Genomic DNA, 13631 nt, shown 5'->3' on the forward strand with positions numbered 1-13631 from the left:
TTTTTGCTGGGTACTCCGTTTTCCTCCCATATTCCAAAAACATGCATGGCAGGCTGATTGAACACTTTAAATTGTCCCTAGGTGTGAGTGTGAGCGTGGATGGTTGTTTGTGTGTGTGGCAACAGGTTCAGGGTGTCCCCCACCTACTGCCTGGAGACGGCTGGGATAGGCTACAGCACCCCCCGCGAACCTTGTGAGGATAAGCGGATCGGAAAATGGATGGATGGATGGATGGATGGAAAAACAGAGAGAGAGAGAGCGAGAGAGACAGAAAGAGAGAGATCATAATTTATGATCCACTTAATGAGCACCCCTGATTTCGAGTTTGTATTTGTCCCATGTTTTTGTAATGTGGGAGGAACACCACAGAGGAGTGCCAGAGCCGACATTTGAAACCAGATTCTAACCCCTCGTGCAGCTTATTTATCAAAACGTCTGTCTTCTTTTTATTGATAACCCCGATCACATTCACTCTGTCCAGGCATATCAAAAGTGGGTGAGAGAACATGGGCCAGAGAGACCCCTACCAGGGCTGAAATATACACATGAGCAATTGTTCTTCATTGCCTTTGCACAGGTACTAAGACCTCTCATTGTCTAATTTTGTTGCCAAAGATGCTTCATTTGTTTCAAGTGAGGACCTCAATTTGTATACTTGCAGTTGAAGTCAAACTGATTGTATTTAATTTGTTTATTTGTTCATTTCTTTATTTCAGAACTGGTGTATGAAAAGAAGATCTCAATCAACCTACTTGCAGTTGTTAACAGATAAACACGCACCAGAACACTACAGGTAAATTGCATGCACCAAATACACGTTTACGTATAGCAGATCCTTTGAAAGTCATGAATATCTTGCACATGTGCACATATCTTATCACAATGTACTAATATAGTATTCATTTTTCACCCTTTAGAGTGATTGGCAGCGTTTCCCAGTTCAATGAGTTTTCCCGTGTTTTCCATTGTGGGAAGGGGACTCCCATGAACCCTGTTGACAAATGCTCTGTATGGTGACCCCACCGGAAATAATTTGACTTAATTTGAAGTTGCCACCAACACACGTTCACACACACACACACACACACACACACACACACACACACACACACACACACACACACACACACACACACGCGCGCGCGCGCGCGCACACCGTCACCACTATTCATCACAAGCAGATGTCCTACATGACGGTGAAAGTGAATCTTTTCACACTCATCAGTGCAAACACAGTGAATGAGTGATCCTCATACAGTCCATCATCTCAAGAAATGTCTCCTAACCGCTCTCATCAGTCATGCACATATCACAAATTAACACATATCATTGACTATACATATCTATTTTTGTATTTTAGATCTTTTTTTTTCCCTTCAAATCATCTATTTTTGTATTACAGCAAATATATGATGGCCATAATGTATTTCAGCGGGTTTAGGTTTTACTTAAGCAACACATTTCTCTGTAATTTAACATCCGATGCATCACCCGGAACATTCTCAGTATATCCCAGGAGGTACAGTAGGAGGGTGATTTCAGTGCAGACTGATGTCGATTTTTTGTTCCTCAACTGCAATGACAACATTGTTTTGCATCGCGAAATGTTGCCCCTTAGTTCTGTACCGTATTCAAGTTGGCTCTTGCTCTTGTGGTTTAGAGCGCAAAGCTCACTGTCATGACTGTTGTATCGTTTGCCTGCATTGTTCTCTTGTTCGAGTATTTGTACCTTTTCAAGCGGCGTGAAGTGTTTCTTTGTAAAAGTTGAATTCATTATTGACGTTTTTCCTCAGGAAATGTAGCGCCAAAATTCAGTATCGGTACAACTCTCACCTCATCACCAAATGAAGGAGCTGGTGTTTGTCAACAAAAACAAAAAAACCCAAACGTTCCTCACTGGACTGACCAGACAAGCTCATGTGATCATATGAGAACCAGTAACCGCAAGAGAAGCAGTGCGTTGGATCGCCATTAGTGTATATTCACGGTCAATGAACTCACAAATAACAGAATACAGCACTGTACTGTATATGCACTCAGTCCACTCAACCGAACTTTCTGGTGGAGATGACTCAAGCATATGTACTGTTATTTGAAAGAAAAGGCTTTTGTCCACCAAATGTGATGAGTGTTGTTGTGAACTTGGTTTTGACGAAAAGAGCATGTTCCCTCCCTTTGGCACCTAACATCACAAAGCTCAAACTGACATACTGTACATGGATCATTCATGACCGACTGTGCAGCGGCAGTATTCGTTCACATATGATCGCTATCGCTTTCCTCTCTATGGTTGCTGTTCAATGTTTGAATAAATTCAAACAAATCCTTGTGCCATGTATGTGTGTGGCTTTGGGTCATTATCGGTGTGTTATCAGTGTTTGTGTGCTCCCAGGCTTGCTTCTCTAGCAATGGCCCAGCTCAATCGCAGCAACTGTACAGCTGATGGTGGACTTCGCTATCAGGTAGAACTCGACTTACCGAATGAATCTCTTTGTGACTGGGCATAGGCACATATACAGTATTTATGAACCCAAATGCCATTATGACTTTTGAGTGACTGATTGTGGAAGTGGTTGTAGTCGTCCAGGTGCTCACAATTTATTTCAAAACCGCAAAGCAAAACAAAGCATGCTCTTCCTACAGCAAAATAACATACTTTTTTTTTATACGCTTCTCAACATGTAGGCATGGTGGACTCAAATGCAGGGAAAGACTGGACAGAGGTGACAATTCACAGTCTGAATTTTCTGTCACAGCAGCGCCTGGAGTTGATCAAGGCTGACTCAGGCTCGATTTACCTTGCATGTCATTGCAAAAGTATACAGTAGACCAGTGGCGGATGCTGGTCTGTCAAGGAGGGTAAAAAAGCTCAATTTCGGCCTACATCATAAAATGTGTCCGTTTATTTATACGTGAATTCTACTCTCCGTTCCTTTTCAAGAAAATGATCTGTGACTCTGTGGTGATATAAGTCAGTCTGCGAACACAAGCAACTACAATAAAAAACACCAGAACTAAAAGATTAATTTGTCACTAGTCGCTTTCAACAAAGAGTGTTGCTAAAATGATTAGAAGTCTCCAGTTCAACTCAGAACAGAATGAGAATTGAAAAATGCTCCCACGGATGCCTACACCAAAAGATCGGTGATTGGCTCATTTCGCTGTCAATCAAAAAGAGATTCAGCCTCAGACAGATCATCCAATCATCATGCAGAAAAGCTTAGCGTCCGGGTCCACCCATAAACGCCCACTGTCCATAGACTCCCAGAGACGCTGAGCGTCCGATGGGTGGGACAAAACCAGCATTTATCCAATGACTCGTCTCGTTGGGGACAACCTGGACTGAACTCTCTCGACGCCCAGCGTCCGCGCTGGAGACGCTCAGCGTCTACACAGTTTAAAGCACAGTGAAGCTGCGGGAATGAATGAGAAGAAAGTCGCGTCGTAACCAGTAATAAGAAGCTGATTCGGAACAAAAGTTGAGCGCGTTGTAGCGCATATTTAGTCAATGACATGTCCACACAATTATATGTACACGCATATGTTTGATCACTTACTTTTTGACATTTTAGGGGAAGCTGAGCTTCCCTTGCAGTCTTAGAGCAATCGCCTCTGCAGTAGACACATTGTCCAAATGGACTGAGACATTTTAGCTTCCTAAACAAACTGCTAGTGTTGTCACTAAAGGAGGTACTGGAATCAAAATTCGGCCCGGGCTAGCGGTGGGGGTGAGGTTCGTTTGTACGGCGGTCGTCACGCTACTTCGTGTGATCGTTGACAGGGTGGAGGCAGGCGGACGGTGGCCATCACGTGCCTAAACATAGTCGACGAAGGAGGAGTGAGTGGGATGTACGGCGTACGTTACGCTTTAAAATTTAATAGCAGCCAGTGGGTGTGTGGCAGTCATGCGGTTCGCCCAGCCCGGAAATAGACCAGTAAAAGCACCACATTTACCGAAAATTCCAAATGGCCAGCACGCCACTGGTTGTCACCAAAGCTCTGCTTTCTGAATTTATCCCACATTAGGGTATTAAAGCTAGGTTGTTCAGCGACAATGGCTCATATTTTGTTAATGATGCAATCAGTCAGCTTTGCAATTACTTGAGCATTAACTTGAGAACTCACTGTGCCTACCTCCCAGGTAGTGCTAAGAGAAAATGACACACTCAAACAAAAATTTGCGAAATGTTCTGAAGAAACAAAATTACCATGGACAAAGGCCCTGCCCGGAGCACTAATGTGGAGATTGAGATGTGCTAAACTATCTTCGAAACTTGCCAGAATCAGAAAGGTGGTAGTCAACGGCCCCACTGAAGTCAGCAGAAGGCTTCCATCACCGGTTCCAACCAGATAACTGTGATCGTCAAGGACCTCACAAGGAAGAATTGGCACTTCCTCAGGTGGCAAGGCTTTTCCAGGTGTTGATGACCCACACTGCAGTTTAAGTTGTAGAAAGGGCCATTTGGACCCATGTCAGTCATTGCAGGGAGGTGCCAAGTCCAGTTGAGACAACCGACCAAAATACGCCTGCTGTAGATGGGGTGAAAGAAGCGCCCTTTTTCCGACAGGTGATCTGCCCGGTCACCAACTCATCTCGACGAAAGAAGCCCCTCATTAAAAAAGTCCCACTCAGATGACATCGTGCTGATCAACCAGCGAGCGCCTCATCAATTTCATCGAATTTTATGGTGGTCTTTGGCGGGTAATTGAAGAGCGAACAAAGACAAGGCCAACACATTCCTAACAGGGCACAAGAAACACTTCAGCTGTGAAATACAAATGTGCAACACTGTCTAATTCGTTGGAAAACCTCACTGTGTTAAGAAAAAGCTGGAGTTTTAATATTAGACTGCAGCTTTTCACAGAAACTTATGCTGATGTATCATCAATTGTGAAGGGGGATGAATTTGTTGTTTGATTGTTTTCTGACTTTTTATTTTCTTGATCATTGAATGATCAAAGCCTCCTAACATCTGCCTTTCGAAATGTCCATCCAGCCATCCATTTTCAACACAGCTAGCTTATCCTGAAGAGGGTCAAGGGGGTTGCTGGAGCTCAGCTGACTTTGGGCAAAAGGCCGACTAACTGGTAGCCAATCAGTCACAGGGTACATATAGAGACGAACAACCGTACACACCCACATTCACACCGTCACTGACTGGGAACCGATCCCTCGCTGCCCGCATACAAGTGAGGCGAGTGTACCACGACACCATCAGCAACACCTTCGAAATGTGCTAAGCACAACCTCTCCTTTGTCTGCGAGCTGATAGCCGCAATAAAACTGTCCCCTATGCTCTGCAAAACTTCAGGATAGCAAGGCGCTCATTTTATTGATGTATTAGGTTTCTGAGTTCAATCTGTGTTTGTCCTCGGCTTAGTATCTAGTCTTTGGGAGGGGGTTTCTCGCCTCTCGAATACTTTACAGAGACATTTATGATGCAAGTCTGAAAGAAAGAAGACAAGCGAGGGAAAGGCCATGGGCGTCGCCAACGATGTGAGCAGGCCTTTGCAATCTGGGGGTAAGATTGAGACCCTGGCCTGCGGCGTGTGAAGGCAGCAATGTGGTCAGGCTCAAGTGATCACAGCATTTTTAGTTGGACAACAGGGATATTGATCCTATACACAAGTCTCCAGATCAAATCAAACGGCATCAGTCACCAAAAGCAATGACTCAATGGTTGGCTAGGCTCATTACAAATTATGATAGCATCTGCCAAGATCATGGTAAGGTGTTTCCTTTATTGCTCTCTCCTGAATTAATCAGTCAGTCCTCCAATAATCAACGTTAACTACGTCTGAATTTCTACCACGTCCATTTTCTAATAAACGTATCCATTAAAATGTAAATTGGAGCCACCCTTGGGTCTCTATTCCAAGCGGTTTATCTCATGAAGCATATTTTCAATGAACGCTTCACAAATCCATACTAAGGCGTTTAAAAAAAAAGGCCAGACTATCAGAGCCATGTTCCCTTTGGAATATGAGACGCATATCATTCAACCAGGCCGTTCACGCTGTTTCTTAAACCCTCTGCCTCCGATATATGGTGATACCTTTGGAGAATATTTCCGCGTTTGACAGCCAAAAGAACGTGTGACAGACATTGTTGACAATTGCCACGTTTTGAATGTTTCTACAAATATCTTCCCTCGGGTCATGATGCACATGGATTGTAATGTTAGCTCAGTTAACTGCTTGTCCAGGAGGAGATGTCTTTAACTTGAAGCATTTCAATTTTTCCAAACAGCTTTGCCCCAAAGGGCCTTAGTGGCATCTTGTAGACAGTACTGAAGTGATATGCAGAAGTCCTGCCTCTGGAGTATTTCCTGTAAAGTCAAAATAGGATTTCATTATTTTTGGTGGTGGGATACTATTGATTAATTGATCATGATATATCGACAACATTACATCCACATACTGACCGTAATGATACAGTTCAGCTTGACCTCTGACCTGTCTTCTGCTGCCTCTGACGTGGTCTAGCGGACCAATTTTGACCTTGACGTTGTTATCGGGAAAAGAGGACTTTCTGAAATGTTGGACACTTGCACTTTTATTCATAACAAACCAGGAAAAAATGTTTCTGTCAATAATTCCCTGTTCAAAAATGAAAAAGCTGTGTTCAGCTTTTATTAGCAGAGAACTTTGCAGTTGACAGCAGCTGTATCTCACTCATTGTGTGATCCAACTGCAGCTGTTCGCGTTTTTTCACCCAAAAAATAACTGGCAGCAAAAGGGACAGCTTTGTGACTTTATGGTTTAAATGTGGCAACATTATGACCGTTTTGGTCTCATTTTTGTACATCAGAATATGGAAGGCTAAGTTCATATTGGAACATCACTTCACTGTGTTGGCAAAGGTGATCAAAAGCTTTTATTTGTGTCAATATTTAATTCCCTCCTCGCTGTTCCTGCAGCTCGGCTTGTCCAACTTCTGAAATCTTGCAAAAATTTGTCCTTTAATTATTTGTAGAGAGCTTCTGTTTAATAAATCCGAAATGTCTCGAGCATTTAATCACAAAGTCCAATCTAACACGAACCTGAGGCACTGCAGTAAACTTCCACTTGATTGGTTATTGATTGATTTAGTAAATTTACTGTGGGTGCAGTCTTTCATCCACGCACGCATTCTCTGTGCCGCTGATCCTCACTAGGGTTGCAGGTGTGCTGGTTGGACTCCAGCACACCTGCAACCCTAGTGACTTTGGGCGAGAGGCAGGGTACACCCTGAACTTGTTGACAGCCAATCAATCACAGGACACATATAGACAAAAAAAGAAAAAAAAATCACACTCACATTCACACTTATGGACAATTTTAGCAGTGAAGGCCCACAGGTGGCCCGTTCCTACACTTGTAACAGCCCTCAATTAATTTTTGAAATAAAAAAAGTATTTACTGTACCCCAGCCGTTTTACAATGTAATTACAGTGTTTACCAGGAGATGGTAGTGCAATTCCAACCTCAAGACTGTACTTCTCTAGCAGGGAAGACGAAAGAGCAGGTCCTGCAATGATCCGAGCACCAAATGAGGTCAAGAAAAATGGTGTTATTCAGGTGAAACAGGAAGCAGGTTACAGTGTAATGTATGCTCACTAAATTTAAAGAGAAACCGATCTGCCTCATTTGTTTCGAGGTGCGATCAGTCATGACACAACAGCATAATCCCGACAGTACACAAGCAACGATTTTGGTTTTCACAAAAAACGTTGACAGTTCATTTGCAGTGAATTGTACTGTCCTGTACCCGTGAACACAATGAAATTAAAGATACACATTTTTTCAGATCAGTGTTCACTTTCACATTCGTTCAGCTTTTTTTTAAGACCATAATGTTTAACTGACTTGATTCATGGATTAAACATCTGTTGAGAAATTTTCCATTCAAAAAGCACTGACACATGAAACAGTTAGATCATACGTTCAGACGGCCCGGTGGTCCAGTGGTTAGCGCGTCGACCTCACAGTGCAGGGGTCATGGGTTTGATACCAGCTCCAGCTTCCCTGTGTGGAGTCTGCATGTTCTCCCCGTGCCTGCGTGGGTTATCTCCGGCTGCTCCGGTTTCCTCCTACATTCCAAAAATATGCGTGACAGGTTAATCTAACATTCTAAATTGTCCCATGGTATTATTTTTAAGTGCGGATGGTTGTTCGTCTGTGTGTGCCCTGCGATTGGCTGGCAACCGTTTCAGGGTGTCCCCGCCTACTGCCCGAAGAGAGCTGGGATAGGCTCCAGCACCTCCGTGACCTTGTGAGGATAAAGCAGATCAGAAAATGGATGGATGGATGGATATTACCTTCACCTGGAATAGTTAATATAGAATAGAATAGAATAGAATATTCCTCCTAACTGTGGAACTGAGTGAGTACCCACAGCTCTATTGTTCTTGAATTGTTGAGCTCTACTACTTGCTCACTCTGCACGAGTGACCTTCCTCAACAAAAGAGAATGGGCACAAACCTAATAATCACAAAGTCCCAGTTTAGAATGTGGCAATGCCACCCGAAAAAAAAAAAGTCTACTCCTCACAGATTGACAACAAATGGTTTAATTGCTGGAATTGCCGTACATCGCTTTTGTTGGACAACAGTGGCCTCTGTTGGTGCAAACAAAAAACTGAGTGCATGTTTGTGGGACTCGAGATGAACATTTCTTTCTGATTCCTCATTTTTACTTTTCAAATTCTTTTATACTTTCATAACGTTCAACATTTAAAACATTTTAGTGGCGCAAAAGCAGCTACGTCACCTGAAATGAGACAACATAAATCAATTCCTAATCTCTCGACGGACAACGGTACAGCCTCTTGATGAGAAACAAAGATGAGAACAGTTTTGTGTGGCTTCACAATATTGTCTGTTCCTTGCAGTTTTATTTGATGGATCATTCCATCATTATTGTCAGACCACATTTTGCTGTTTGCATAAACTACCGCTCTCCAGAATACAACGGTACAAACACACACACTGCACAGCAATTCCTGTTTGTAATATTGTACTGTTCTAGGTTTGACACATTTTAATGTATTTTGGTTTTTTCAAACATATATTATCTGCACAAATACAACAATTGTGTTATGTGTGATATCCCACGATAGTACAAAATACATGTATAGTATTGAGATATTTGCATCCCGAACACAGTTTTGCACTTTCCAACATACGGTAAGATCAACGTGCGAAGAACATTTGTCATTTGTCAAACGGGTGAAAGTCATTGATGAACTTCCCTACGAGGTAGAAAAACTACAATTTATTTTCCAGATGAAATAAACAGGATAAGACAATTCTGGTAATTCTTCAACACTTTGAGCTCTGTTTTATATGTTGTTTTCCATTAACGGTGCTGAAAGAAGCATTTAAAGAAAACTTGAGAGAATCACTTGTCGCAATTACCCTTTGCGACAATTTTTCCTTTAACCAATTGTGATACATTGGTCTCAATTTCCGCCAATGTGTATGACTTTTAGACAAAAGCAAGCCTGTATGTCATCAACAAAGCCTTTGGAAATCTTGGAACATTCGCACCTTCTTGACAAGTGGATGTTTTTCATTATCTGGTGTTTGAAATTGCACTGCAAAATTCATTTTAAAACCACTTCAATAAATACTTCCAATATTTTATAGAGTTAACCGACCAGACAATTTAGAATTACCACCTTTCAATGGTCATGCTGAAGAATGCTGTAAGACAGAAAAATCGAAGTAAGATGCCCAGGGAAGCAGAGGAAGAGGCCTCTTCACCACAACAGGCCCATTCAGAGTCTGAACCATGACAGGTTTAAAGTAATGGCCCTTTCAACAAAATGTGTTGAAATCTCCATTTCTTGATGAATGTGTAATCCCAGACCTCTTGCATAATTTTCCATGTAATTGGTATTGAATTCTGTGGGGGAAACAACCAGTAGCTTAGCGCCATGCCAAGAATGCTTGAATAATGACACAATGATGCAGCCTTGAAGGGGACATTTTACGGAAAATTGGCTTTTTAAATATGGAGTGATTGCCCTCCCGTGAAGTGTAGATTTACACCATCAAGTACCGTATTTTCCATTTGAGGCCCTTCGGAGTATAAAGCACACCTTTAATGAATGGCCTATTTTAAAACTGTTTTCATATGGAGGGCTCACAGCATTATAAGATGTAAGATGTAGAATAGAAGTCACAATAGTGGCTGTGGTTGCGTTATGCATCCATTGGATGGAGCAACACTAAACGGAATACAATACAATGCAGCTTTATTTATATAGAGCTTTCACAACCGCTGCAGCTGTAACAAAACGCTTTTCAGAACATTTAAAATACTACGTCGAAGAAATCCGAATATTGATCCATATATAAGGCGCATCGAACTGTAAAGCGCACTGTCGGCTTTTGACAAAAAATTTAATTCGCGCCTTATCGTGCGGAAAATACGGTAAATCTTATTTGGCTGAGCATTTCCGGTGGAGCACAAGCGAAAAAAGTGAAAATCTGCATATAAATTTGTTTATTATTTAATATTTTTTAAAATCTGCAAATAGGTGTAACCAAGGGTACCCAACGCGAGTATGCGGGGGTCCACAGTAGAATGAATCCATGCAACTCGCAGCAGATAACAAAATGCAGGTCATCAATTCTCATCTTGGGCATTGGCACCACACAAGAAAATAATATTATGTAATCGACAAAAATAAGCTACTCTATTTTGTTTGTCCGAACAGACTTATTATTGCACTGACTGCCTTTTGCAATAATTTTACTGTATTGCTAATGTACCCTTAATTAGACTCTGATTTAAAAGTCTATACCTGTGGAACATCCATTTATTAATGCCTGTTTTTATGTACAACTGGCAAATTTGGGTTTTCGTGTGTCGTCCCTGGGCTATTTTGACATGTTTCACTTTGACAGGGCATATTTGATTTGTCAGTCCACACTGCAGTTGCAATGACAGAGTTCCTTGAAAGAGGACTATATCCGATTTACTAAATGATGAATGCCGGAGGATAGCGCTACCACTGTTTGTCATTTACTTATGATGTTACATGGCTCTACAATATGTCATGTCAGGGTGACAAATAAAGGATGACACGTAAGAGAATGAACTTTTCTAACAAATACTGTCGACATCTAGTCAGAAGAGATTGAAAACTGCGAAGATGATTAGCAATCAAGCACAGAAAAGCGGAGATGCCACCGGTACGTCGTGAACGTCTTATTTCCTTGATCATCACTATTATGTCTCTGGCCTTCTGTTTGTCGAGGTCAAGTGAGTTCAATCCTTTGATTTTTATCTCATCAGGAGCATACAAGGCAGTCCCACCTCCTGCTTCATTAGGGAAAGCTCCAACTGCACGAGCTAGTTTAAAGAAGTCTGCGACCAAGGAGTCCAGTTCTGAGAGCTCAGGTCGCAAATACTGCAGCTCGTCTGTCGCATTGGTTGGAGAGTTTCCTTGTATTCTTCGATAACAATCTTGTCCTCTCAGATCCAAGCTCAGATGAAGGGACCAAAAAGACAGCAGCCAAGGTCGAACCAGCTAATGTGACACATCAAGACTCCACTAGCTCAGGCAAGAGATGTCAAATGTTGACTTGTTTAGTCATGTCATGAAACTCTTTCGGCATGGCCTCAAAGACTAATATTCTTCCACAAACGTACATTAGTATACACGTGGGGTCAGCAGCGTGGTGCCCGTAGGGCACCAGGTCGGGCCCGAGGAGCCTGTGAGTTTAAAAATAGCTTACCAGTGATGAGCCAGATGGAGAATGCTTTAGACGTGATCATTTGAAAATGCAAACACTGGCAGAGATTTATAGGAATGCAGTGTTGCATGTTGATATTTATCCAGGTATACATTAATTGTTAATAATAACATCATAAAAACCGTAAGGTAATTTTAAGAATTTTTTTTTTATGACAAAAATGTTTATCAAATTGCTCTTCGCATTAATCCGTACCCAAAAAGTAGTTCCCAGTTTGTAAAAGGTTGTTGACCCCAAGGCATGCAATCTAGTGTTTTTTTTAACAGTAGTGTTCTTCATCATGCATTCAGACAGCAGCTCAGAAGATGAAGCTCCGGGAATGCCTGCTACCAAAGCCGCTACTACACCTTCAACACGGTTTCTTGCTTCACCGTCACCAGCCAAAGGCGAGCCAATAGCAGCAAAGGCTGCAGTTCCTGCGGTGAAGCCCGCCGTCGCCGTTGCGGCGGCTGCAGAAAGCAGCTCAGACTCTGGTTCCTCATCTGACAATGAATCAGTGAAAGCAAAGCCAGCAACGCAAAAACCTGCCACCCCAGCCTTCAAGCCTGCAACCCGTGCTATCAGGTTTGCTGCGACAGTATTCAAAAGCAGTTCCGATTCAGATCCTTCATCTGAGGATGAGGAACCTGCAAAAAGCAAGACACCAACAACCAAACCTGTCGCACCCATCGCAATGGCTGCTGTTGCTCGAGCGAAGACTGGCATTTATGCAAAGACTGCTGCAGCAGAAAGCAGCTCAAGCTCAGACTCTGACTCCTCATCTGATTGAATTGGAAGCAGGTTTAAAAAAAAAGTTTGAATTTTGGATTCTGGTAGAGAATTGAGCAAAAAAAAAGATCACTGTGGGCGGTGTTGCAATTGACTGACATTCCCTCACTTCCTGTGAAATAAAAAACAGAAACTAACTTGTATCTGATACAAAATTGGTATTGTTATCTTTTAATACACACATATATCGATGAGATCACTAATAACTGCACACAAACAAACATGTCAACATCAGTGTTCATATTTTTTTCATATATTTTTAAAGTGCACTGACATGAGCACAAACCATTAGAGGATTAGTTGTTTTTATGACCCCAAAATGATTACAAGGGCAAATTCCTCTCTTCCCTCCACTATGTGTAGAAAATTAGATTGCTCCTAACATGAGATTGTTGCTAACATGAGGCTCACAGGTGGTGTTGGTACTATTCATAGAAATAGTTTTTTATGTAAAAAAAAAAATAGTTCCAAGTATGGTCAGCGAAGTCACAGATGAGAAGTCACAGATGACAACAACAATATATTTAAGTTGGCAACACCGAAACCAAGTCACTGCTCTTGTTCGCCTGCACGGCTGACACACGTGCACTTCAAAATAAAAGCAGAGGCTACTTGACATTGTAGTTTGACTTTCTAAAGGCTGCAGAAATTCTGGACAGGCTGGATGTGACCTGTGAAGCCCGACTCTTCTCATATGTGCTGTAAATCTTTACACTCATTCATGAGGTCAGTCGGGTTGGGAAAAAAAAAATAAGCACCAAACAACCTCGGGTGCCCATCTGAGAACCACATCAACATTTCGACATGTAACACCAAATATGAAATGTTATTCACTTTACGTTAATTGAATGTCTGTTCCAAAACTTTTGCTGACTTGAAACAATAGCCCTGTTCACACGGCAAGATTTACTCCGACGCTGCACCGAAGTATTTTGATGCGATATATTTTACACCGCAACAAATTTCGTGGAGCGTTCACACGTACAAGCCGCTGAGCGACGCTGCACCGACGTAGTGCCGAAGTAACTCCACTTGCGGTCACACGGGGCAGTATTTTGTTTCGCAGTAAAACATGCGCATGCGTAAAGAAAGAAGAAGGCGGGGAAAGGAAGTAC

General features: G+C 42.2%; 2 protein-coding genes across 3 annotated transcripts in view; both read left to right on the forward strand.

Moving 5' to 3' along the window:
• ecel1 (endothelin converting enzyme-like 1) overlaps positions 1 to 1093 on the forward strand; it is a 54154-nt gene extending 53061 nt beyond the window's left edge. Inside the window, exons 16-18 of the mRNA XM_019861596.1 lie at positions 482 to 577; positions 717 to 793; positions 918 to 1093. Of these exons, the coding sequence (XP_019717155.1) occupies positions 482 to 577; positions 717 to 793; positions 918 to 1017 (273 nt within the window). The 3' untranslated portion in view covers positions 1018 to 1093. The remainder of the gene's footprint in view (positions 1 to 481; positions 578 to 716; positions 794 to 917) is intronic.
• A 9459-nt stretch (positions 1094 to 10552) lies between these two features.
• LOC109510717 (nucleolar and coiled-body phosphoprotein 1-like) lies at positions 10553 to 12657 on the forward strand. Of its 2 annotated transcripts, XM_019861216.1 has the most exons (4): positions 10553 to 11184; positions 11288 to 11392; positions 11472 to 11555; positions 12039 to 12657. In XM_019861216.1, the coding sequence occupies exons 1-4, from the start codon at positions 11145 to 11147 to the stop codon at positions 12515 to 12517; spliced, it is 708 nt and encodes a 235-aa protein (XP_019716775.1). In that variant the 5' UTR covers positions 10553 to 11144; the 3' UTR covers positions 12518 to 12657. The 2 variants fall into 2 exon arrangements, with proteins under 2 accessions (XP_019716775.1, XP_019716774.1); XM_019861215.1 differs by having other exon boundaries at positions 10553 to 11392.
• Positions 12658 to 13631: the final 974 nt, after the last annotated feature.

The sequence above is a fragment of the Hippocampus comes genome, unplaced genomic scaffold (assembly GCF_001891065.2).
Source record: "Hippocampus comes isolate QL1 unplaced genomic scaffold, H_comes_QL1_v1.1 scaffold122, whole genome shotgun sequence".
NCBI classification, from domain to species: Eukaryota; Metazoa; Chordata; class Actinopteri; order Syngnathiformes; family Syngnathidae; genus Hippocampus; species Hippocampus comes.